General features: G+C 43.5%; 3 protein-coding genes across 11 annotated transcripts in view; 1 reads left to right on the top strand and 2 right to left on the bottom strand.

The window, feature by feature from the left end:
• Positions 1–797: 797 nt before the first annotated feature.
• On the bottom strand, positions 798–9,367 carry msto1 (misato mitochondrial distribution and morphology regulator 1). 2 transcript variants are annotated; one of them, XM_014141549.2, is made up of 15 exons: positions 9,336–9,367; positions 9,114–9,205; positions 8,186–8,315; positions 7,777–7,846; positions 7,615–7,690; positions 6,445–6,502; positions 6,101–6,251; positions 5,459–5,573; positions 5,096–5,230; positions 4,526–4,678; positions 4,115–4,246; positions 3,315–3,499; positions 2,923–3,027; positions 2,586–2,698; positions 798–1,754 (listed from the first exon to the last, which is right to left on the bottom strand). In XM_014141549.2, exons 2-15 carry the CDS (start codon positions 9,195–9,197, stop codon positions 1,498–1,500), a joined length of 1,764 nt encoding a protein of 587 aa, XP_013997024.1. In that variant the 5' UTR covers positions 9,198–9,205; positions 9,336–9,367; the 3' UTR covers positions 798–1,497. The 2 variants fall into 2 exon arrangements, with proteins under 2 accessions (XP_013997024.1, XP_013997023.1); XM_014141548.2 differs by having other exon boundaries at positions 9,114–9,340.
• A 95-nt stretch (positions 9,368–9,462) lies between these two features.
• Positions 9,463–14,908, top strand: tmem79a (transmembrane protein 79a). 4 transcript variants are annotated; one of them, XM_014141559.2, is made up of 5 exons: positions 9,463–9,519; positions 10,899–11,774; positions 12,179–12,364; positions 12,622–12,850; positions 13,646–14,908. In XM_014141559.2, the coding sequence occupies exons 2-5, from the start codon at positions 11,093–11,095 to the stop codon at positions 13,836–13,838; spliced, it is 1,290 nt and encodes a 429-aa protein (XP_013997034.2). In that variant the 5' UTR covers positions 9,463–9,519; positions 10,899–11,092; the 3' UTR covers positions 13,839–14,908. The 4 variants fall into 4 exon arrangements, with proteins under 4 accessions (XP_013997034.2, XP_013997032.2, XP_013997035.2 ...); XM_014141557.2 differs by lacking the exon at positions 9,463–9,519 and adding an exon at positions 10,210–10,504; XM_014141560.2 differs by lacking the exon at positions 9,463–9,519 and adding an exon at positions 10,213–10,504 and having other exon boundaries at positions 12,622–12,861; positions 13,646–13,831.
• Positions 14,909–15,083: 175 nt separating this feature from the next.
• Positions 15,084–26,860, bottom strand: part of LOC106569867 (myocyte-specific enhancer factor 2D homolog) — a 37,232-nt gene continuing 25,455 nt past the window's right edge. The window contains exons 7-13 of one of the 5 annotated variants that reach the window (XM_014141550.2): positions 25,978–26,159; positions 24,906–24,935; positions 23,884–24,010; positions 22,219–22,381; positions 21,462–21,530; positions 20,824–20,871; positions 15,084–18,653 (exon numbers count right to left, since the gene is read on the bottom strand). In XM_014141550.2, the coding sequence (XP_013997025.1) occupies positions 18,209–18,653; positions 20,824–20,871; positions 21,462–21,530; positions 22,219–22,381; positions 23,884–24,010; positions 24,906–24,935; positions 25,978–26,159 (1,064 nt within the window). In that variant the 3' untranslated portion in view covers positions 15,084–18,208. The remainder of the gene's footprint in view (positions 18,654–20,823; positions 20,872–21,461; positions 21,531–22,218; positions 22,382–23,883; positions 24,011–24,905; positions 24,936–25,977; positions 26,160–26,860) is intronic. The other 4 variants (XM_014141554.2, XM_014141553.2, XM_014141555.2 and 1 more) reach the window with 4 other exon arrangements.

Below are 26,860 nucleotides of genomic sequence, written 5' to 3'. Positions count from 1 at the left end.
TTGGGGCGTCGGGACGAGCGGCACAGGATGACCACCAGGACAGCTATGTTACCAGGGAGGCCCAGCGCACAGCACAGCCCCAGGATGGTGCTCGAAATCAGGCGGCCTGAATTCGGGGAGGTGGAGTCCAAGCTAGAGGTGCTGGAAGAGGTCAGGTTCTCCACGGTCCGTGAAAAAATAAGATATAAGAGCTATCTGGAAGAAGGCAGACTTCAGACATCTAATTCTTTGTTTCTGAAAACCTCAAGTTTGTTATCTTCTTTTGACTTCTTGTCAGATAGGGAAAATTATGTGGGTTAACTGCCTCTGGTCAGCTTCCTCTTAATGAGCTGTGTGTGTGTGTGTACGGGAGATGTTGGCATAATTCTGTATTTGTCAAAGGCTACAGCCAACCTGATTCTCATAAATAGACACACTACACTGAGAAGATAGTTAGTTTCAAGCTATAGGCAGAGCATCTACCATATATGTGCCTAGGGGCCAGCCATACAATTTTTGTATATTTTATAATTTCAGTAATTTTAACTTATGTAAAAAGTTTAAATGATTTTAACTTTTGACAGAAATGGATGCGTAATGTAATCCATCTCCTTGTTGCAAAGGCTTGATAAAGATAACAGCTTTTTCTTAGCGTTCCGCAAATTTTTTTGCCATAGCTTCAATGTTGCCATCTAGTGGCAAGGACAGAAAAACTATAAAAGATTACTGCACCTTTAATTTCCTCCCTGCCACAGATTCTAGCAGAAATCTACAATGACTTATATTATCTTAATTTGGGAGACTATTGACAATAACTGGACAGTTGTATAAAGCATATTTATTTGCAAATACACATATATACAGTACTTGCATTCTCGCTTTTCTTTAACTCACATCGTAGTTCTTGTGTTTTAAAAAAATGTATTCTATATTATCATCACTGCATTGTTGTCAAATAGCTCGCAAAGTAAGAATTAGAGAGTAGTGATTTACACCTTTTGTATCCTGTGCATGTGGCAAATTAACTTCACTATCAGTTCCAATATATAGCCTACCAACATTCTCCCTTCATTGACCTTTCCTTCTTCTATCGTCTTATTTTGTCTCTCCTTTATTTAATGACCGAGTTTCACAGTCCAAATATCTTTTGTCAGTTAAAACCTCAATCTTTCACCATAACCGTTCTCTGTCACCATCTCAGTTGTAAATGAGAACTTGTTCTCAACTGGCCTACCTGGTTAAATAAAAGGTGAAATAAAAAAAAAAGTAAAACAGCCAGTCCATTCTTTCCAACCAGAATTCACAATCCTTATCAAGTCTCACTGAGTCTTTATGAATGCGATCAGATCCACAGACAAGAATATACAATGTGGACGGGTGGGTCTGTCAATACTAGTCAATGTCGATTGAGACCCATCTATTCAGATGGTATGGAGTGCGCAGAATCATTCCGGGCTAACAATGCGGAAAACAGAAAATGACTCTTGCGGTTCAGCGGTTGTCAGTCAATCAAATCAATCAATCATCGTCCTCTTCCGAGGAGGAGCGCATCACGCCTCCGCTATCGTTGCGGTAACAGCGGGCCAGGAGGCGGAGTTGCTCCAGGGACTCCTGGAAGTCGGTCAGCTCAGGTCCCTGGGAGAGGAAGCTGGGGGCGATGCGGCGGGGGTCCAGGGTGCTGACACCGCGGTGCAGCTCTGACAGCCACGGGCCCAGGGCCGGAGACGACTGCAGGGAGGTGAGCACGGGGACGGAGGGGACCGCACAGGACCGCTCTGTGGAAGAAAGGATAGGAAGAGGGAGATAAGGTTAGAGGTATAGACCTGACAATGATGAGAGACTGTTGGATACAAGCATAGTGAGGCATGAAAATAGAATAGACTTATTTAGGGATTGTGAGGCAGAGATCTGAAGTGAAGTGACTGACAGGGAGTGAGCGAGGAAGGGTAGAATATGCATATACAATCACTTGTGTAGCCAGATAAAATGGCTTTTACTATTGCCATTTATTAATACTGCGCAATATAAAAACACTTGCCCCTTAATCCCCCCCTTCCCAGATACATGTGTAAATATTGCAGTAAAAATCATGCCTGACATAATCTATTGCTGAAGGCAAGATCTCTGCCTCACAATCCCTAAATAAGTCTATTCTATTTTCATGCCTCACTATGCTTGTATCCAACAGTATCCAACAGTCTCTCATACTTTGTATTCAATGTTGTATTCCAAAAATATAATAACAAAATATTTATTTTGTCAAGGAACTTCTTTCTGGCATTGAGCACTTGTGTTGAACGTATGCGGTCGGGGGGTTTCTGCAAAACTTATATTCTACTGAGCCATTTACTTTATGTTCGTATTGTTATATTTTATTATTGTTGTTGCATTGCCGAGAACGAACCTGCAAGTAAGCATTTAATTGGATGGTGTATACCATGTGTATCCTGAACATACGACTAATAAAACTTGATAACAGAAACATAGACCGAGTCAGAGAGTGACAAACAGACAAACTTTGAAAATAACTTGAGAGTGAGAAAGAAAGCGCAGTTAGATAAATGGACCAGAAATGTCAGAGAAACATTAGGATTAGATTTACTCACTGTTGGGGGGAGGGGCTTGACTCTGCAGAAAGCCCTGTGGACCCAAGGATTGGCTGAATATCTGTGGGAAGGGTGGGGTCAGCTTACTGGGGCTGGATACTAGCTGGACCGAACTACACAGGGAGAATGAGGAAATGGTCAATTGAGATTTTCATGGTTTAAACAGCAGGATTGGTTTGGTGTGGTCAAACTACTACAGTCGTGTGTGTGTTGTATTCGTCCATGTGCATGTGGCCATGTCTCTAAGCCTGCCTATGTGAGTGTTTGACATTGTCAGTGCACGAGTGTGTGTGTGTGTGAAAACGGGTGCTATTGTGTATGCAAGAATGACACTCACAAAGGCGTAGCGGGGTAGTGAGCATTGATGTAGGAGGCTAGCACCTCTTCCCCACTGTCAAGAGTATGCAGCTGGGTGGGCGGCTGCATCCCTGGTCTCAGCTGGCTGCAGATGGGACCACAACGTTACAGCAATGCACATTAACACCAGAGCAACGTTTCTACACACCTTCAGAACCATTAAAAACATCTGCAAATTTGTCAACTCAACCTTTGACTAACGCTGACAAGATAACTTATCTGATATACATGTGGAGTGATATTGGGAGTTTTGCATCTAAAACCCTATGAGTTGGAATACCCAGATGTACACATAGGCCTACATGCCCCAGAAATACACTTGCAGTTGACAGAGTAACGTAACAGTAACATAACAGCCATGTTTTGTCTCACCTGACCAGACTCTGCCCCTCTAAACCCTTGAGGGTCACTGATTGGCCGAAGCAGTGGCCATCGCCCAGCTCGGGGCAAGCCGATAGGGGTTTCCACGGCAACACATCCGCGCAGTCACCCAGGGCGTCGGGGAGAGAGCTGCCCTGTGTCATCGGAAAGGGGAGGGCTCCGTACGCAGCCACCAGCTGAGGAAAAACACATCTCGGCCATGTTCATTAAATCAAACTGTCACATGCGCCAAATACAGCAAGTGTAGACCTTACCGTGAAATGCTTACTTACAAGCCCCTAACCAACAGTGCAGTTCAAGAAGAGTTAAGAAAATACCAAATAGACTTAAGTAAACAAAAAACCAAAAAAAATTGGGCGGCCCGTCATTAGGCACCAAACGGAACAGACAAACAGGGAGGAAATACATGGACTTGGCTAACAAGAAATGTTTTCAAATGTTTTGTTGTGTGCCCACTAATCAATATGACCCTGGTCTCTCACACACTGTAAATCTGTTAAATGTATAGTAGGCTGTGGGGAAGACATAATGATTATCTTGTGCCCTGGACATTCCCTTCTAAATGTTATTTCAGGGGGATATCTGAAGCCAACCAGAGCTGCAGTCTAGCTTGAGCTGTTATTTTAGTAATACCTGTCTAAACCTTTCACAGGTTATTTAACCAGGTTAGTCTCATTGGGAAGAAGAAAATTAAAAATCTGACATTAGAGATAGCAGTAGGGTTAGCAATGTAAATGGCTTGATTTTAAACTCAGCGGTAATGGATTCAAAGAAAGCACCCCAGCTCTCACCTTTCTCCCGGACACTGCCAGTGCGTCTGCAAACTCCCACATGGGGGTGCTGTTGTGCCTCAGCCTGTAAGGGACAGTAAGGGAGTCCAGGGCCAGAGCCAGCACAGAGCTGGAGTGGTACCACAGTGAGGGCTGGAGGAGACCGAAAAGACAGTGAGTGATGGGAATAGACAGAGAAACACACACACACACACATTCATTTCTGGGGTTGTAGGACATCTTAGGGTTGGCGTGTTAAAAACAACTGTTAGCATCCTCTCAAGCAACGGTGGGGGAGAGCGATGTCAATCATTTACACTACAGCTCAATCAAGTCTATATATTTTCAGCGACAGAATGAATAAATGACTACCAAAATGTGGGAATAGACAGATGATAGATGGGAAAAGAGGGTGGCGTCTGTCTGACTCACGTCGTAGTTGAGGTGGGGGAAGGAGGGGGGTTGGGCGGGCCGTCTGCCCAGCCCGCCCTTCAGGGTCAAAGGGCAGAAGAAGGAGCTGTTATTGGCCATGTGGACCATGCCTAAGGAGTAGTTCAACAGGTGGTAGAGCTCCTTCATCGGGGTCTGAAGAAAGCAACAGAAGAACAATGTCATATGACTTTATTCACAACACAATAGTTGTGCATGAAACAATTACTATGATACGGATAAAACCAGATTATAGTCATTAAATCAGTAGAAAATTGTGAAATAAAAACAAAATCACAGATCTCAGCTGAACTCTATGAATTACATTTCTATCTACAATTTTACAGCGAATAAAACTCATGGCATGACTTGACAAAGAACACCTGGGTCATGTTCATTAGGCACCAAACGGAAGAAAACTGACAAACAGGGAGGGACTACCTGGACTTGGCCAATAAGAAATGCTAATTGTCCATTGAGTGCCCTAATGAACATGACACTGTTGAAGAAAACAGTGCTTACAGATGAACTGCCTGAAAACACACTGCCAAAAACCTCCCTCTTGTCACTCACTGTGTCTGGGTGACTAACAGGTGCGAGCCCCCAGGTAAGGATGCCCCGTCCCCCATAGGAGTCCTGCAGCATCTCGGTGACCTTTGAACCCATACCAGAGAAGCCATCAGCCAGGTCACAGAGCACCTGGAACCCCTGGGAGGGAGAGGGATGGCAGAATGAAGAGCGGGAGAAAGAGAAAGGAGAGATGACAAACAGATTAAATCAGCCATTCGAGGAGTGATTGTACCGAATGGGGCCTTTAGAATGAACAAAGTATGTTTGGATGGATATTTTTGGTATTCGAGACATGTAGTTTTCCAGGACCAGGGTTTGTGATAATCCCTATTGGAGAGTCATGAAAGAGGATCACCAGTCAGTTACCTGTAGGTAGTCACATTCCTCTATGAAGAAGTGTAGTCTGTCCTCCAGATCCTCCAGCACTGAGCCCTGAAGCAGAGCCTCCCCCTGGCCAAACGTTTCCAGGCGGTGGGCCTCCCTGTAGAACACAATGCCAAAACCAAGTCATTTTCCTGAGAAACCCAAGATAGTTCTGCTGTAGCGTATGGGAAACGCACGAGTTGACCTAGCCACATAATAGGACTGGATGTACACTAAGAAAGGCACTGCGAGTAATGTACTGTAGCGTGTGAACTTAATCATTTTTCAGGTTCATATCTGTTCAACAACTCGTCAACCAAACTTTGGAACTGGTAGGGACAGCTCAGGGCTTCATGCCCTCTTTTACCCCGCTTTTCAGTTTCCAGTTGAGGTTTTGGGTTGAGCAACGGTGCATCATAGTTAACCTTTTCTTGTAGTCTTCAACTTGACTTTTATTAAAACAAACTATTTGGTAAATAAATGTGTAAAGAATAAAAAACACAGTAAAATAAAGAGGGGGGTGGGGTCGGATATAGGATACGAACCCGGGTAAAGGTTTCATTTTTTGGGTTGGGAATGAGATACGGAGAACTGCATCTTTGGCTGTTACTATTTGACTCTATGTGCCTATGGTGATGCTCTCACCCGTCATGGTTGTACTCGTGGATGACAGAGATTGTGCGGGGGTGCAGGTGGATCCTCAAGAAGTCCGACCATACCCTCACACTGCCCTCCAGTCGATAACCCTTCTGAGCGCGCTCCAAGCGGCTGTTCACTGTCTCCATGGCTAAAGCCCCTACTCAGGAAACACGGATCGATGAAAAGTGTGTGTGAGTGACCGAGAGCGGCTTGTTTCTCGGTCTGATCCTCTTTTAGCCCATTTCTGGTCATACAAGTTCAAACATACAATAGTTTGCTAACTTATAAATCATGTTAAATATTGATTAAAATGTCATCTTCAAAATTATACCTTAAAAGGAAGACCTTACCTGAACAGTGAGGCACTGGAGTTGGGTCAAAATCAACCTCAGCCAATATCTCCCCCTTCTGGACATAAAAAGAACTGTCATAACAAGACACTTGAATGAGAGCCTTTTCGAACACGAGTTATGCCTGGTCCAAGAACAACTCCAATTTCCTTGCCTTGGGCCCAGACCTTCGGTGTTTGAATATCTGCAAGTATTGGGCAGGTGTAAGTAATATGGTGACGGCTCACCCAGCCTTTCAACAGGCTTCAGCAATATTGCTTACACCTATCTGGTTCCTTCAGACATGCAATCGGGCTAATGCCGGGTGTACACTACACAACTCTCAAAATCCTAACGTCGCCGAGCCTCTCACATTAAATTACCGTATTTCCTGTATGTTTTTGTCTTGCCAACGTAGTGGTGCGCACACTCAACGCTCTGGCACAGATGGGTTGTCACACACTACAAGATTCTTCACTTGGTCATGAAGATTCTCCATACCACCATGCTGTCTTGCGAAAAAACAATGTTATTAGATTGTGTAGCTAGAACGAGCGGTGGCTCAAAGCAGCCTCAAACGTTTTCAGTCAGATATTCACGCTTGCCATACAGAGTTGACATTTCTAGCCAACATGTTGAATTGAAAAACATTGCTTGTGAACTTCAGAGCTGTAACGATTTGGCACTTTTGCTTTGGTTAAAGCCAAGTACAAAGGCCTACTAGTAGTACTCATTGCTCCTGCGTGAGTCTACACATTCTGGGTTATGCAAAATAACGTTGCCATCTCACTAGCGAGCTCTCATTGGCTATTGCTGCTCACCGTTCTCAAAACTTGACGTTGCACATCTTACATTACAAGAGCATTCCAGATTTTGTGCTGATAAAATTAAACTTTTGAAAATATCACGTCTGGGACTGCTCACAGACGGGATTGGTAGCATCTCTGACACGCTCACATTAAATGAGCGTCGGTGATGGCCGTGCACTCCAAATAGGCAACATGGGGATTTTATCTCCGATCTCAAAAACTTGTATGGGACAGCCAAATCTGGGCCAAAATCGATTAGTCTACACCCGGCTTAAAGGTTTAAAGGCTAGGAGTTGTTTTTGGACTATCCTATTTAAAAAGCCTTCATTCTTTGGGTTTAAAGGGAGAGAAGTAGTATACTTGGTGTTTGTGTCATACTCACGTCTAGCTTGTCCAGGTCTAGGAGAAAGGAGTTCTTTGTTGGCAGGCTCTCTTTGTGCACCATTACATTGCCCTTCCTGCAAAGAGAAGTAACTTACTTCATACACATAAACAAGGTTTGTGGGAAACACACAGACAGACAAATGCACGCACACACACTTACCATGTGATAGCAGTGGGATCCTTCCCAGTCTCATAGAGGCTCCCCTCCTGTCTCAGTGTCTGAAGGCTACCTATATAGTGGCAATGGACACAGAGGATGTTGATTCAGTATTTAAATGTAGCCAACCTTGTTGTTCAATCTATATCTACCCCTGTATCCACAGTAGCAATCCTTACTCCAATGACATGCATTGTCCATTTGTCACCGTCAAACCTAAAGATGTACACTGTAATTGTGGCAAACCTTGTAAAACCTTCAACATGACATGTTTACTCAATCTGTGACCTCTAAGTGACATTCAGCAAACCATCTGTGTGAAATTTCAAGGAAGCAGTTAAGTGCTTCAGAACATTTCGGCAACATGGTGCCCTTATGAATGATGCACTGCAGGTTACCAAGGGTTGATTACCTTTGAGGTCCATGGCGATCAGGCGGGGGGTGTAGGTAATATGACCCCCAAAGGTTTGCCCCTCTCTGAAGAGAACATCATTCTGGAGCTCACCTGGGGGTGCATCTGGGTCATAGGTCAGCGAGGCATCCTGATGCAATACAAACAGAAGGAGGGAGGGAGAGAAGAACATGCATCTTAATAGTGGCATAAGATGCAGTCAAGATTTACATACATAACATATGATTTGCCTTAAAATATGTGCTATGTATACTGTGTCAACTCAAAGACAAATGGTAATTCAATGTGTCACCTTCCATGCTGCAAAGGGAGGTGCACTGAGCACCAATTGACAATGTTTATATAGACAGACAATAAACAGACCACACTACAACAAAATGTCCCTACACCATAAATGAACCATCTCTGCCTACACCCTCACAGCAAAGACATAGTTAGCAGGCTAGCTATCTCTAACTTTATAGCATGTCTTTTTTTCTGAGATGTATAATTGACTCCTGGGTTTTTTCCTCGTTGTTACCTAGCTAGCTACAGTACATTAATTTATCTAGTTACTTTTGCTCTAGCTCTGGCTGTGCAATTTCTCTCGATGGTTGTTGCAGTAAAATGTGGGCCACACCCTCGCCTCGCTCCCTTTTGCTGCACCTCTCACCCTCTGTGCACCAAAACACCACTCTTCTCCGCATTGTTAGCCTGGCTATTTCAGTTTGAATGTACGATAACTAGGGTCATGCTAGCTAACAACAGTAACAGTAGCACAGTAGCTAGTTATTTCAGAATAGTAGTGGCTAGCTAACCAGCTAACTTAGCCACGTACTGCACCAGTTGTTAACTAAAATAGTAGCTAGATAGCTAGCTTGCCCACTACAACTTTTAGAACACATGCATATGTTATATGCAGAAACCGCTAACTTTAGCGCGTATCAACCTGTAAATTCCACCAATGTGTGCCAACGAAGTTTGAATAGTGCCCGAGTTGAAGAGTGACGACTTCTCTACACAGGCTACCCATCGTGACGTCTATAAATTAATACAAGAAAATATCACAAATGCATAAATCTGTTAATTTCAGAATATTCTTTTAGAATAAGAAATATGCCGCTCCATCACGGCAGGAAAACATGACAACAGCGTTATGGATCACTCTAACCGTGTGTGCATCGTTCAGAGGGAGCCCACCCTTATGAAGGCTTTAGCGTCTACTATTGGTTAATAAGAAGTACACGAACAAATATGATTGGCTTTTTAAAACGTTTTTCAAAAAGTGGATAGGGTTCGGTTTCACTGCGCCGAGGAGGCACACGTGCAGCGCACAGCGCTCTGATAGGAGAGCGGTGAGTAAGCAGCCTCTTTATTGGCCTGTTGATTGTAGACAAAGACCCTGTTCAGTAGACTGCGATTATGAAAATAAAATATTATGGGTAGCCTATATTTACGACGAGAGGATGCATCTTCACCGATTAAAATGAATAAAATAATTTCGAAAGATTACCAGATGGGTTTAACATGGTATATAGACAAAAGTTTGTTTAACAAACCCTCTCTATCTCAATGTTATATCTGTGGTTTTGAGCTCGCCAGATTGTAGTCCTAAAACCCGGAAATAAATTACTTCTGGTTGGTTCAGCCATACCTATGGGAAAGCAATCGGGTTTTGGGATAAACGTCGAAAATAAGGTTAACACAGGCTTAGGAGATCGTATACGTTTTGTTCTATGATATAATATCAGCCAGTTAACATGACCATTAATAATTATAAAACCTTTATATATTTTTTAAAAATATATAAATGCCTCAAAATTCATAAAACGTGACTTTATCAGATAAAGATTATCTCATGGAACAAAACGTATACGATCTCCTAAGCCTGTGTTAACCTTTCTATACGTTTTGTTCCTTGAGATAATCTTTATCAGATAAAGTCACGTTTTGTGAATTTTGAGGCATTTATATATTTTCAAATCCTGTGTTTAACACACACCCTATTTTCGGCGTTTATCCCAAAACGCCATTAATTTCCCCATAAGAGTTACCATGTTAAACCATGGCGGAGTAGGTGCCTACAAAAAACGGCATTACAATTTTTTCTCTATGGCATTGTAGAAAACCTAATCGTGGACAGAGTTGTCACATGATACTGTGTTTGCAACTACAAAATTGTCCCGCAGTGCTTTACCTTGACACACCTGTGAAACAACCCACACCAACGTAAGTTTCACTTTACGACCTAGTTTGACAAACATTGGGACAAGTTAACGTATTTACTTGATTAAAACATCATATTGGAATCTCATGGAACAGCAGTAGCCTAGACATCAGGTAAGTCAGTCTAACTACAATTAGGCTACAGGGTTAAAAGTTCCTTATGTCTTGATGTTTTCACTATGGATTTGGTCCAGTATCGTTAGACCAGACTCGCAAAGCAAGTTTTTACGACAACATCCGCATTACAAATTGATATAAAGTAGGCTAATACTTCTTTCTTTACTTTTACCAACTGTATCTAAGAATATGAAACAATCTCTCTCTTTCTGAGTGCAGTGAGCATAAGAATGTTGCTAATTCCCATTTTGCACAGGAAAAGTTCACTTCCTTCCATTTAAAGGATTAAAGTTCAATACTCACTGACTCACAGCTCATTAGCTTATCAAATAGATTGATTTGTAGTCACACAGCAATACATAAACATAGTTTTATTGCTCTTGCCTTTCAGGTGAATCAGTGGGACTTGCCCTTATGAGAATGTTTTGTACCAACTTGTTTTATGGAATATCATTTAAAATGTTGAAACACAATGGTAAATAGTCACTTTGCAGACAGACAGAGAGACGGGCCAATAATTGCACTCACAACACATAGCCCCTAGACATGAATATCATATAGACTGAGACAGGCAGAGAAACAGTGATGTCAGAGCACCTGACTTTAAACCCAGAGCCAGATGAAGACCGAGCTGGAGGGCCTTCTACAACCAGTAGGTCTACTGCTGCAGGACCTCAAACACCTGGATCGGAACAACAGGGCCTAGAGCACAGGAGGATGGAAGAAGAAAAGGGGGAAGAGGATGAGAAGGAGGAGGAGGCAACCAGCTCAGCTGCCTTTGAGCCTAGCACTTTGCCATGGCCGGGAGACAAAGAGATGGCGCGAGAGGAAGAGAAAGGAAGTGTAGCGTCTGAGAGCGAGGGAACTGAAGAGGAGAGGGAGATAGGGAGCCAAGAGCTTCTGGAGGGACAGGAGAGACAGCCAGAGAGTGAGCGAAAGGCAAAATGGAGAGAAAGCATGCCGGAGGGAGAGAGATGGACGGATGAGGAGGTGGAGGGAGGCCAAGATGAGGAAAGGGATGGTTCGCTTGCAGATGATGAAGATGAGGAGGAAGGCCCAGTCAATTGGATGCCAGAAAAGGCTATGCAGGTCTTCACTCCGACAGTGATAGTGCGTCCATCTAGCAAATGGGAGGAGTTCCCACCCGAAAATAACTACTATGAGGAAATGGACACTGAGAAGAGTTCTTTCTTAGAGCCCCAGACACATACAGCCCCACCAGTATACTACTACCCACAATGGACAGAGGAGCGGGACAACTACACACGTATGTACCAGTGCCGGACCAAAACCATTTATGTCAATTGGGGTCAGTTCCATTTCAATTCTAATCAGTTCAGGGATTGAAGTGCATTACTATGAAACAAATATTTGTCATTATGTTGATTTAAAAAAAAATACAAATAATTGATGGTACATTTTTTTATTTTTTTTTATCTGATCCGTTCCCCCCTGAAGCTAGGACAGCAGATTCCCTGTTCCCTGCCCATCTTCTGAAAACATCTGAAACCCTACCTCAGTGTTTAAAATAATCCCACAGCGCAACCCTTTTTTTTCTTCTTTTAAGTCTTAATTTGTTTTTATTATAATACAACTTTTTTGTTTCTATTTAAACAATTTTCCCATATTTGGCTGTAGTTTTAATTGAACCCAGATTCCTCTGTTATTTAGATATGTGTTGTGGTGACGTTCTGAAACTTGGCCTGGGCATTGGTGCTGCAGCTGTTCTATTCCCTCTACTCGTGTGGGGCGGCTATGCCCTCTTGCCATTTGATGCCCCGCTACTGGACAGCGCCCCTCTCAGGCTGGTGTACACACTACGCTGCTCCTTCTTTGCTGTCATACCCATCATTCTAGGTAAGACTGTGGATTATTAGGGTTGGGCTGCGATATGACGTTGTTGCCTATCAGCCATTTAATAGACTCATAATGTGTGTTACTTCTTGCTCTTGGCAATGCAAATGTTTTAATAAAGAAAATTGAACTTGCATGTATGCATTGCTTTGCTGTTCCTCACTTTTTGTCTTATTCAACCTCTGGGAGGGGACACAATTGTCCTCTCCCCCTACCTCTATCCCCATCCCTTGCACTGTCCCCCTTCCCTCCTCTCCCAGGTGTGCTGGTGCAGGGGGTGGCGCGGCTGCACTACGGCGCCTTAACGCCCCTCTACGAGAGCAAGGTGGGGGAGGAGAGCCGGGAGATGGCGGTGCACCGGCACTATGTGGTTGACTCGCTCTCCCTCTTCCTGCTTTACTTCCTGCAACTGGCCGTCATGGCCACCTACATCAGCCAGGACCTGCTCAAGATGGTGCCCCTGCTCACCATCGTCTTTGCCTTCGGCAGGTGTGTGAAATGTATGTTCACTACTCTGCCTCAGTGGTGACAGCGCATTCTACACTGTATGTTTATTTGTGTGTGACTGATTATGTGCATTCACTCTGCAGGTAGCAGAGATGTAGCCTACGTGGCATCACTAGATAATCAGCCGTTTTTGAGATCGGGCATACGTCTGCAGTGTAGACAGCCTAAAACGTGGCCATTGTTCCCCTTTCTCAACAAGGGCCATGGCTTTTGTGGAGGGATAGGTAATACTGCTTCGTGGATGCAGAATGGGTTGTGTTGTGCAGATGGGTAGTAGCATTCCCTTACCACTGATCCATACTTTCAGTCAACATTGTTATCCTTATATTTTCTAACCTTTTTTTATATCATGTTTGTAAACACTTGATATGTTCTCTGTATATTATCTCCATGTTCTCTGACCTATAGAGTTATCTGGTATTCGTTTTGTTGTTCTGCGTCGCCTTTTGGAGATTTGAATTAGTCTTGGCAGACTGGAATTTTGATGTTTTCTGTTAGCAGGAAGTATCTTCAAATTACTATGTAGTCTACCTTAAGTTTTAGACTGGGGCAATATGACAGCGTTTACTAATATTCACTGAATATGGGCGAGTTCGTTTTAACATGGCCGGTGCCCTGGGTGGGCAGAGTTTTAGACCATTCCATTGGTCCTTAAGTGAAATTTCCACCCACCCGGGCCGTGCAAAATGAACTTGCCCCATGTCTCTTCTTCTATAGGCTGAACTACTGGGTTTGTGACCCAATTGGCTGATCTTGTTGTGATCTCTCACCCTATAGGCTGATCTACTGGGTGTGTGTGTCCCTAAGCAGCAGTGTGAGGGGGTTGGGCTTCGGCCTCTCCTTCCTGCCCATACTGGTCATGCTGGGCGCCAACCTCTACTTTGTGTGCTCGTCAATCAGTGAAGGTGCTGTCTTTGATGTGGCCCCGCCCACCACTGCCCCACCTCCCCGGCAGAGTTGGTGGGGCTAAGGAGGAAGAGGAGTAGATACGCCCAATCCTGAAGCCTAGATGGACCCTCAGTCCCTAGACACTTATGTAGATCTGAAAGATATATGTCCACTTTGCTTTCTAGTAGACCAGGGCCATGCTCAGTAGGCAAACATTGTGCAACCTTGCAGATAGAAATGTATTCATTACTCTATATGTCAGAGATGCAAGTGTGTTCACAATATAACACACATTCCCCAATTTTTTTGCCCTACTGAGGTTTGTTTGAAATGTTGTTGGTACCCATTCAGCTCTACACAACGGTCATGGTGTTGATTTTGGAAGGAGAGAGGGGGGAAGAATCAATCAAGTTCATCAGCTTGGATTTCACCTTCATCTGAAACATTGGATTGCATTTGCAGTGGTTGATGGTGAAATACAATGACTTGAGGCTAGCAACCCCATAGAAGTTGCTTGTAATTGAAGGATTGTGTGTCATACGCCCTATGGGACTCCCAATCACGGGGTCTTCCAAGTTATTGAAATTTATGAAGACTTGAGTGCAACTTTGCTGAGGTATAAACCTAGTGCAGAGTTGCCACTTTTTGAAGAAAAAAAAAAAATGCAATGTCAAACAGGCTGGAAGCCCATAACGACAAGGAATAACAAATATTTAACTGAAGTAACCAAATACAATAAACAATGGTGTGAGTGGTTGTGTGCATAGATGTGATAATGAGGCGTGTTGAATGGTGCCAAAACAAACAAAATGGCCACAAAAATGCCACAACCAAAATCCAGCAGTGTGTCTGCATGGAGAGTCTCCTCAATGAATGGGGAAGAGGTATTTATCCCGGGCCCAGGTGTGTCCCATTTTGCTGACGACCCTCCCGGCTTCGCCCACCGACATCCTAATAAGGAAAACGAGAAAGAATACGGCAGACAGAGTGGGAGGGTCATCACAGCGGATATAATTGTTTCAACTGTGCAATGTTTACATTTCATTTCCGCATTTAATACTCCCAATGGATGGGAATGAAGAGTATAATTCAATGCCTACTTGCAATATGTGCCTTATGTCTGTACAGTACCATAAAAGCAGTGAACAATCAGTACATTGTTTGTATATGGCAGCCAGCTGATAATTGTTGTGTTCCTTTTGGACACTGTCTTAATGGAATGATGTTTCGCATAAGGCACCTAATATTCCTGAGTTGTGTCATGACATCATGAAGCCAAGGGATGAGATGGGGATTGACAACCAGCTCAAAAGAAGACAAGATCCCCTTTTCACTCAATTTGTCTATTTAATATATAAAATACGGTAAAACATACGCAAAAAGGATAAGGTTAAGGGACTTGGATACTTTGGTACAACAAACACTTTTGTAAAAGCGGTATAGAATTTTAATAACATCAGTGCATACATTGTATATGAAAATATACACAAAATGTATATCGTTCTCAAAAACAAAAATAACCTTTACAACGAAAACCCAAAGCAGACTAACCGAGCACAATATATTAGCTATCATTTGTTTTTCTTATGCTACATTTTTTTAATGAGGTTTTCTTACTCATTTGTGATGCATTGTGATTATTTATTTTTAAATGTATGTAACATGAGCATTTATTTATTTTGAATAATCCCACGCATTTACATTTTCAAATTCGGTTAATTGCTAATTTCAGTTTCCCCCCACATAAAATGTTCATATCTTAATCAATATTGCAGCATTTAACTGGTATTTTCCTTCATTGCATTTGCTATGTCACAATAACTGATCGTGCAATTTTAGCAAGTTTCAAGAAAGGAAGCCAGTTTCACATATGTATATAAGGTCGATTAAATAAAAGGTTGAATATCCTACACAAAATACCAGAAAAATATAAGCTCCATAATAATAGAATATTAATAATAAAAGACAATGGAACTGTCACCAGCACAAATAAACACTTGAAAAATAGTAAGATCTAGAAAACGTTTTACACAAGAAAAAAAAAGGGTGCAGGTTTTTCATTTAACATTATAGATTGTCTTCAGACTACATTGCTAGATTGGACAGAGAACCTTTTGTACATGAGTGGCCTGCAAGTGTCAGGGTGTTAAAACCAAATCAGTGTGGTGTCAAATGTCTCAAACCAGAGGGACCTCTCCCTCAGACTGAGGTGGGCGTGACTACACAAAAGTTCAGATAGAAATGTAGCGTGTAGAAAAGAAAACCCTTTGTCATAAAGAATCGGGCATGGGTGTCCGTTCTAGACATTACATTTCTATCTGCAATGTTGCACCCCACTAGAAAGGTCACTGGTGCCAGCCGTACGCACTGAACCCTGAGATGCAATGAAACCAAATCTGTGTTGCATAATGTACAGTAGATACATTTGTAGAAATCAACACCGCCTTCTTACATTGTGTTAAATAGGACAAGTCCATTAGACGTAGCTCACGCAGAGTGTGAAGCATATGAAAACATGATTTCATATGAATGATTAAAATGTGATTTCAAAAATCGGCAAATTACTTTAAATAAAGTAGCATTCGTTTTCGCTCAGCCTGACAGTGTATACTGTAGTTTACGAAGTCTGATCCTTTTAAGACAAAATACCATGATTCAATGCAATTGTACTAGTTTAATAGTACAATCCATTTTATTTATATAATTTGTTATAGTGGTCTTTCACTTGACTTTGATTATTGAGGATTGGGTTCAGAGCGTGAGGCCAAAGGACATGTTGACGCCGCAGCCAAACAGGCCTCAAGAGTGAGACAGAAAGTGCACACCATCAACACTAGCATTATATAGGTTACTGAAACAAACTTCTCGGCTACTACGGCAGGACTCCTGCATCGTAGCTCGAAACATATCACAATCACACTCATATGCAAACAGATCCACTGAGAATGAACACATTGCTTGTTTTAGGGATACCTAGCGAAGTCTATGCAAATATATTCATATATACACACACATCTGTATTGAAAAGCCTACTGCTTTGCTGCCAACTGAAGCTATAGAAATATAGAATATGTATTTTTCCATTCTGCTGAAACAGCTCTTTTGAAACATTGCAAAGAGCTGCAGAAAGCTAAGGGAACATCAAAACGCTTTTGTATAATGGGCGATTGTATACAAAGTCTTACTCTTAATTCCCCAAAACTACAGTTCTAACCTTTATGAATGTGTCCAAAATGCCAAGACCAAATACTTCCTTAAAAGAGCGCAACCAGAAGTCCAAAAACAAACCTTAAATATGCATTGGGGTCTTCTACTAGTAGAATGAGCCTTTAGAAGTCCTGTGACATGTATATCAGCATCTAGCCTAAATTCTGGTGCAACAAAAATTGCAACAATTGCTTCAAAATCAGAAAGGAAACACAGGTGACGACACAAAATACATCTGAGCATAGAGATATTGAGAGCAGAATCAAAGTCTGAGTGTTTTTTTACTGTTTCATGGAGGTGGTCAGTCATAATAACTGAACAATATTCTTCAGTGTCCCTGTACTGCGTCCGAGGCATTTGGCATTTAGGAAAAGAGGTTGATATCGGCACTCTGGCAAGATGCTCGATTTGGCCTTGGCTGACAGTGCCAGTTGACCACAGAGTGCCACCTGAGGCTTTGGCTGGGGTGTTGGAAATTGGTGGCAGCGGTGGGATCCATTCCTGTATATCCCTGACCGACCGGACATCCTGTTTGCCCGTCTGGGATCTCTTCGCACAGTGCCACTGATGAAGCTGAGCCAGCAATCTTTGCATGCAGCGCTTGTCAAAACAGTCATTCCCAAAGTGCATTTTGAAGGGGTGCTTTCTGAAGCAGACAGTGCTAATCATATCTAACAACAGAACAGAAGAGTCAACAGGGCAGAAAGTCCCACGTGGAAAACTAGCACTTGTGTCAAGCAAACACAGCAAAAGCCTTCCGTCGTACTGTTAACAATACAGTCGTGCTCAAATTAAAATACGTGACGTGTCGACTAACGTCTCTAGATTCACTTTTACGTCTGGTATAAACAGCAATGAGCAGTCAAAACATTTAGGAGAATATGTTCTATTTTAAATCCATCCATTATCTTCTTATCCTGATAGGGCAAGTGTCAATCCCACAAAACACACAAACTCAATTTGAGCGGGACAGCATCGAGATTCTTTGAGCCCCCACATTCAATGCGCTGCCCAATACAAAATCCAACAGCACACTATACCATCCTCCACTCAGGTGGAGCACAAGCCCAAACATTTTTGTCTCTGCTTTGAGTCCTGTGGAGCTGGGTAGGTGGAGGTAAATTCTTTGGATGGAGGCAGGGAAGAGGGGGTTGTGTGGGGGTGGAAAATGGCGGGAGGTGGCGGGGGGGGGGTGTTCTGTGTTTGTGGTGTTTCAGGGGTCGATGATGTTGGCGCCATGGCCTCTTATGTGACCCACGCGTCGAGTCTCATGCGTTTTATGTTGGCTCCCTCCTGCTCCGCCTCATTCTGGGCCCGCAGGAGCTCCACCGAGGGGCTGAATTCGGGGGGCAGGGAACGGCCAGGGTTGCCCATGTTGCCCGCTGCACTTCCGCCGATGCCTCCTCCTCCGCCGCCTGCCGCAGGGTCGTCGCGGTCGTTGCCCTCGTAGGAGCTGCCGTTGCTGCTGAGGCTATCGGCGGGGGAGCGGCCGGTTGGGGGCTCCAGGCACAGCAGGGAACCTGGGTATTGTGGCGGGGGCGCGGCCGTCTGGACGCCCCCCCCGGAGGAGGACGGCGGGGGGCACGGGGAGCGGCGGTCTCGGCCAGGCGAGATGGGCTCAGACTTGATGCTCATGTTGGAGTTGGTGTTGACAGTCAGCATGGTGCCCTGAGGTATGTGCCCCACCGGCCTGAGCATCAGAGAGAGGGAGAGATAAGTGCAGGAGAGGGGAGGGGAAAGATGGACAAAGATTAAGCACAGAGATGGAAATGAAAAGAAAGAAGGAAAACAGGATGGATGAGAGTTTCACTTGACAATTACAATATATTGCAATACAAGCATAGTGACAGGTTTCTGATGTGAAGTTTCGGAGGGAACCCCTAATCACAAGACAGAGCACCAACAAGGCATAGTACAGTGCCTTGCGAAAGTATTCGGCCCCCTTGAACTTTGACCTTTTGCCACATTTCAGGCTTCAAACATATAAAACTGTAATTTTTTGTGAAGAATCAACAACAAGTGGGACACAATCATGAAGTGGAACGAAATTTATTGGATATTTCAAACTTTTTTAACAAATAAAAAACTGAAAAATTGGGCGTGCAAAATTATTCAGCCCCTTTACTTTCAGTGCAGCAAACTCTCTCCAGAAGTTCAGTGAGGATCTCTGAATGATCCAATGTTGACCTAAATGACTAATGATGATAAATAGAATCCACCTGTGTGTAATCAAGTCTCCGTATAAATGCACCTGCTCTGTGATAGTCTCAGAGGTCCGTTTAAAGCGCAGAGAGCATCATGAAGAACAAGGAACACACCAGGCAGGTCCGAGATACTGTTGTGGAGAAGTTTAAAGCCGGATTTGGATACAAAAAGATTTCCCAAGCTTTAAACATCCCAAGGAGCACTGTGCAAGCGATAATATTGAAATGGAAGGAGTATCAGACCACTGCAAATCTACGAAGACCCGGCCATCCCTCTAAACTTTCAGCTCATACAAGGAGAAGACTGATCAGAGATGCAGCCAAGAGGCCCATGATCACTCTGGATGAACTGCAGAGATCTACAGCTGAGGTGGGAGACTCTGTCCATAGGACAACAATCAGTCGTATACTGCACAAATCTGGCCTTTATGGAAGAGTGGCAAGAAGAAAGCCATTTCTTAAAGATATCCATAAAATGTGTCGTTTAAAGTTTGCCACTAGCCACCTGGGAGATACACCAAACATGTGGAAGAAGGTGCTCTGGTCAGATGAAACCAAAATCGAACTTTTTGGCAACAATGCAAAACGTTATGTTTGGCGTAAAAGCAACACAGCTCATCACCCTGAACCCACCATCCCCACTGTCAAACATGGTGGTGGCAGCATCATGGTTTGGGCCTGCTTTTCTTCAGCAGGGGCAGGGAAGATGGTTAAAATTGATGGGAAGATGGATGGAGCCAAATACAGGACCATTCTGGAAGAAAACCTGATGGAGTCTGCAAAAGACCTGAGACTGGGACGGAGATTTGTCTTCCAACAAGACAATGATCCAAAACATAAAGCAAAATCTACAATGGAATGGTTCACAAATAAACATATCCAGGTGTTAGAATGGCCAAGTCAAAGTCCAGACCTGAATCCAATCGAGAATCTGTGGAAAGAACTGAAAACTGCTGTTCAAACTCTCTCCATCCAACCTCACTGAGCTCGAGCTGTTTTGCAAGGAGGAATGGGCAAAAATGTCAGTCTCTCGATGTGCAAAACTGATAGAGACCTACCCCAAGCGACTTACAGCTGTAATCGCAGCAAAAGGTGGCGCTACAAAGGGGGCTGAATAATTTTGCACGGACAATTTTTCCGTTTTTTATTTGTTAAAAAAGTTTGAAATATCCAATAAATTTCGTTCCACTTCATAATTTTGTCCCACTTGTTGATTCTTCACAAAAAATTACAGTTGTATATCTTTATGTTTGAAGCCTGAAATGTGACAAAAGGTCGAAAAGTTCAAGGGGGCCGAATACTTTCGCAAGGCACTGTAGTAGCAACACCATTTGAATTGATGATCAAATCCATTCCAAGCAATTGACAAGTAAAAGTAACCCTCAAGCTCCCAAAATCCACACAAAACAGGCCAACAGCATTAGAAAAGAATGAAATTGTCTGTGTATGAAGGGGTGTTTTGGCAAGAAATCATGGTGGCTTAGGAAAAACAATCCAGAAACGGGGTTTTTCAAAAATCCCAGTTGGAGGATTCCCAGTTCCGGAATTTCTGAAAAACCTGGGAACTTTGGTAAAGTGTAAATCACCACCACAGAATTGACATGCCGGGGCAGCCAAAAGCGCACAGACATTACATAGTACGGAGAAATACAGTACCGGCCCAACCACTCATCTCTACCCAAGAGGAGGTTGGACTGCGAGGCGCTGTGGGGAGAAAGAAACATTGGAGCACTTGCAAAAGAAAATTACAGAGTATGTAGCTATGTATGTGAAAGGTGTAAATGAAGGGGTAATATTAGTATACATCAATCTACCCATCCATCTATACAGCAATGCAAACAAAAATAGATGGATATAATAATACATTAATGGAAATATGTATATGTTAGGGATAGATAGATCATAAATAGATTGAAGTTGTGCCCAATCCCATTTCTTCCAATATAGAAGAAGCATTAAAAAAATAAGAGCAGTGACCATCACATTTTCAGGAGCGGTAAATAATATTTCATGGTTTTCATAAGTGGTCTTCTGGACAGTCCGTTGCCTGATTCAATGTTAGTGCAAGCCTTTGTGCCCCCCTGTGGTTAATGCTAATATGTCACCATCTGGAAAAGACAACTCTCTCCCTTTATAATAAAATACTTTGCTTGCGTTTGTAAATGTATTTGACATTGTCCTAAATACAATTGTTCTGAAAAAGGGTCTGTGTTCTTAAGGAAGGAAAACAATGGGATAGAGAACAGTCCCCATCCACCCGAAGGGACACGTGACACCTCGGCAAAGACATTCACCTCAGATTGGCCGCCAGACTGGAGATCTGGCTAGACAGGTCCCCGCTCTGTTTGTCCATGCCCCACATGCTGTGGACAAGAGGAGAGAACACACTCAGTCACACAGGCTACTGAGGCTGAGTGTGTGTGCATGGAAGCCATTTTGACCTCTACTATTTGGGTCAATTGACCACCGGAGGATTTGGCTGGGCTGGGGGGGGGGTATTGGTGCTAGCAGTGGGATCCATTTTGACCTTTGACCTCTGCTGTTTGGGACAAAACTGTGACTTTTCTCATTCAGGCCTTGAAGACCTGCCTGTTAGCAGCTTTGGAGGTTCTAAGCAACTACGCTATCCTGTGTGCTGCCATCGTAAAGCTGAGTGTGGAGCCACAACGCAGCATAATACGACCATCCTTATTGGTGCCCTGTGTGAGGAAAATAATACCCGGCATCTGACCTAAGATAATTAGGTATTTTATCAGTATATAAACTTTAAAACAAATCCTGTATTAAGTCACATCCCTAAAAAAACGATGGTGCTTCAAGAAGAAAAGGATCTGGGGTGGCATATGTCGGTGACACCAATTCACAGACCCCATCTAAAAGGATGTGAATTGCTTGCAGCTAGAAATGACATGGGGACACTATGCTACATGACAGGAATGGCCAGTCGCATAGTGTTTTGATGGACAGGTCGACAGTCATCAATTGGTTTGTAGAGAATGGAGGAGGGCTTCATGGTTGCTTTGTGACGTGGCAATGCAAGGATGGACTTACACCAAGTTGCTAAGCGACGCCAGACTAAGTTGTTGCTGTTGCTGCTGCTGTTGCTGCTGGGATAAAGACGGTTGCTGTTGCCACGACAAGTTGCCTTGCAGCAGGCCGCCTGGTGACGCCAGGGCGTGGAGAGCGGTGATGTCAGCGCTCGTCAGCTGGTATTCTGAGGGAGGCGAAAGACAAGAGGGAAAATGGTTCATCCACGATCATTTCCTTTCATGTGCTGTAATGTTGAAATGAATCAATCTATATAGGAACTCTGTGCACACTAGTGCAGCTATGGTGCTTTTTGCAGCTGTTTGTTACTCACTGTTTGTTACTCCGCCACTCTGAAACTACTGATTTTGGTGTCAGGGAGAAATGAAAACCAGAAGGACTGCAGAACTCAAAGGCCAGAGTTGTGCAATCATGAACTTGTGTCTGTGCAATATATACACAATGCAAGCATGTCTATTGGACAAGAATATGAAACGCAACATACAACAATTTGAGATTTTACAGTTCATATAAAGGATCAGTCGATATAAATAAATTATTAGGCCCTAGTATATGGATTTTACATGACTGGGAATACAGATATGCATCATTTGGTCAAAGGTAGGGGCGTGGATCAGAAAACCAGTCAGTATTTGGTGTGACCGCCATTTGCCTCATGCAGCACGACATCTTCTTTGCATAGAGTTGATCAGGCTGTAGATTGTGGCCTGTGGAACATTGTCCCACTCTTTAATGGCAGTGTGAAGTTGCTGGACATTAGCAGAAACTCGAACACACTGTCGTACACGTTGATCCAGAGCATCCCAAACATGCTCAATGGGTGACATGTCTGGTAAGTATGCAGGCCATGGAAGAACTGGGACATTTTCAGCTTCCAGGAATTGTGTATAGATCCTTCCGACATGGGGATGTGCATTATCATGCTTAAACATGTGGTGATGGCGGCGGATGAATGGCATGACAATGGGCCTCAGGTTCTCGTCACGGTATCTCTGTGCATTGAAATTGTCATCGATAAAATGCTATTGTGTTCATTGTCCAGATGCCTGCCCGTACCATAGCCCCACCATGAGGCACCCTGTTCACAACGATGACATCAGCAAACCGCTCGCCCACACGACACCATATGGCATGGTATGCTGGTTGAACATACTGCCAAATTCTCTAAAACAACTTGAGGCAGCTTATGGTAAGAAATTAACATTGAATTATCTGGCAACAGCTCTGGTGGACATTCCTGCAGTCAGCATGCCAAATGCACACTCCCTAATTTGTAAGTCGCTCTGGATAAGAGCGTCTGCTAAATGACTTAAATGTAAATGTAAAACTTGAGACATCTGTGGCATTGTGCTGTGTGACAAAACTGCACATTTTAGAGTGGCCTTTTATTGCCCCCAGCACAAGGTGCACCTGTGTAATGATCATGTTTAATCAGCTTCTTGATATGCCACACCTGTCAGGTGGATGGATTATCTTGGCAAAGGAGAAACGCTCACTAACAGGGATGTAAAAAAACATTTTAGAGAAATAAGCTTCTTGTGCGTATGAAACATTTCTGGGATCTTTTATTTCAGCTCATGAAACATGGGACTAACACTTTACATGTTGCGTTTATATTTTTGTTCAGTGTATAAGCATTTGTAGTAATCTGCTCATGCTTCAGGTAACCTGTGTTGTAAGCTGTCGGCATGGCGGAGAAGGGCAGCCCCTGCGCCAGGAGGCTGGGCGTTGTCACGGAGACCACCGGCGTGGTGAGCGCCTGGGCCACTTGTGCGCCGGCCAAACGCTGGGCATTCTGGGAAGAAAGGAAATGAGGGAAAATGTTAGACCAAATAAACAAAGAATTTAAACCTTGGTGTTTGACAGAAATGAGCTACATGTTTAAAACCTGTGTATTCAATGAATGGAACTTCTGACATGATTGAATGTCAAATGTTGATACGGTTGGATTCATGACAAGTTAAGCCTTTCAAAATGTATCTCGTATTAGGTAGAGGTGTTGTCAGGAGACATCTTGTGACATCATGCATCACACACACACACAATAGTGGTGGTGGCATTGCCAGGTGAACGCGAGCGAGCCTTAAAGGTATAGTTCACATTTTAAAATGAATAAGCTTACTTCAAAAAGTGAATTATCCCTTTAAATGCATGCCATTCATTGTTTGGGTAACCCCATGCAGTTTCCAGATGGACAGGGAACGTGCTGCAAGTTGGCGGTGGCAACAAACTGCCAAGTGAAATGACACCCATCATGCTGCCCAACAGTGTCAGCGTTGATGGAAGAAAATGGGCCGACAAACGATGAAGATGATCCAAGCGAAGTGTGTGGCAAACGTCGCGCAAAGTTGCTGCTAACATTCCCACTGACAGATGCTTGCGTAGCTTGAAAGAATCTTTATTTTTCACCTTAAATACAGCAACTGATCATAGTTGTAGGACTATATGCAGTCATGCTGGAGTCACACAACTACGACTCTAAAACCACATGCAGTCCGGTGGCGACTATAAACTCATGACCATACCACCACATGCCATTGGACCATAGCCAAAGAGACTATCTATACTTTGGCCTTAAATGACACACTCATGAGCGTTGCATTGCACACTTGTGACCATGTGAATGTAGGGGGAAGGTCAACAGTCATCGACACATGCGAGTGACAGGAGAAAGAAAAAAAGAAATTCACCTCGTTCACCATCTCCAGCTCATCATCTGTCTGCAAAGGGGCGGGAGCGGAAATAATTACGCCACTGACCTTTCTCTGAACCCAAACACATGAATCTCTAGTCTCGACCGACCGTTGACTAAAGGTCATGCTGGACAGAAGACCATGAACAGAGAGGAGAAGGTCCTGTTTGTCAACGACACTACACTGAGTGTACAAAACATTAGGAACACCTGCTCTTTCCATGACAGACTGACCAGGTGAAAGTTATGATCCCTTATTTATGTCACCTGTTAAATCCACTTCAATCAGTGTAGATGAAGGGGAGGAGACAGATTAAAGAAGGATTTTTAAGCTTTAAAACAATTGAGACATGGATCGTGTAATGTGTGCCATTCAGAGGGTGAATGGGCAAGACAAAAGATTTAAGTGCCGGGGTATGGTAGTGGGTGGCAGGCGCACCGGTTTGAGTGTGTCAAGAACTGCAATGCTGCTGGGGTTCACACGCTTAACAGTTTCCCGTGTGTATCAAGAATGGTCCACCACCCAAAGGACATCCAGCCAACTTGACTCAACAGTGGGAATCATTGAAGTCAACATGGGCCAGCATCCCTGTGGAACGCTTTCGACACCTTGTAGAGTCCATGCCCCGGTGAATTGAGGCTGTTCTGAGGGCAGAAGGTGGTGCAACTCAATATTAGGAAGGTGTCCCTAATGTTTTGTACAATTAGTGTATATTACAGTGTATGATAATGTTTTTTTATAACCTTTGCTTACTCTAGATTGCACAGGTTGTGTTTCGGCAATCTGGTGGTTTTGCTGGAGGCACAAATCAAAAATCAAAATCTTTAACTAGAAAAAAATCAACTCCAAAGTCCATACTAGATTTCACTCTTGCTACGAAACTGAGATGACCATGTGCATAATAAGTGTCAACGAGTTTGTGGAAGGGGAATAGTCACGACCCGCATCAATTATTATTAAAGTCAACAAAACACAGACATGTCCCATTTAGTCTGGTAAAGCCTGGTTGACCCCAGTTAGGCCTGGTTCTGATTGAACTTGGTTAGTGGTTCAGCCTGGTTGAGCTCACCATCTGCATCAGGCTCTTCCCACCCTGAGAGGTGATTACCCGGAGGTCTGGCTTGCGGCTGTTGACCATCTGTGGGCTCTGAGGCGGGGGCGGGGACTTGGCCGGAACTACTTTCCCCAGGCTGTTGCCATTGGAGACAGAGAGGAGGCCCGGGGAGGCCCTGGCACTGATGTATCCGTTAGCTGGAGGGGGAAAAGGAAGGAAGCGAAATAAATGACAAAACCCATGCAGGTAAATCAACACTTAGGCACAGCAGGAATTGCTTCGTGTATTTAGAAGATGAAACCTCAGAGAGGCTAATAGTCCTTTATTTCATCATCACTGATCTGAAAGGAGCATTATATGACATACAGCACAGAGCCATGTTTTAATCCATCCTTCAACTATACGTGGTCACAGAGGAAATTATATGAGGGAGGGCGGCTGCCTTCTTGGGACAGGTCTTTTTTTGTGCAATGCGATAATCGGAACGATGCAGGATTTTAAAAGATTTAGTGTTGGAGTACACCAAGAAAACACCAGGGGAAAATTTATTTCTTTCTTCCACAATTATAAAAATGCCTCCACTATGACAGGGAAAATGTTAATGGGGCAGGGTTGTAGTGCTGCCAGAGAGGACAGAAATTTTAGCAACCCCTTGGAAAGTTGTCTGTCCTCAAAACGGTTTGTGGACTTAGGGCTCAGGTAGGCTACGACGCAATTAACTAACTCGCCCTACTGTCCAAGAGTATGTCTTGCAAGATCACATACGCCTAATGATTAATTAGTATTTTACATAGTAAAACCAAATATAATACCATAGTAAGTCTACATTACACCAAAAACACTTTCTTAATCATATTTTATGAGCTTTTATAATGCGCCCAAAACTGAACAGCGTGCA

This window comes from Salmo salar, chromosome ssa14 (genome assembly GCF_905237065.1).
Source record: "Salmo salar chromosome ssa14, Ssal_v3.1, whole genome shotgun sequence".
Taxonomy (NCBI): Eukaryota; Metazoa; Chordata; class Actinopteri; order Salmoniformes; family Salmonidae; genus Salmo; species Salmo salar.
Note: the sequence above shows the minus strand (reverse complement) of the source record. Positions and strands in the feature narration are given on the sequence as shown.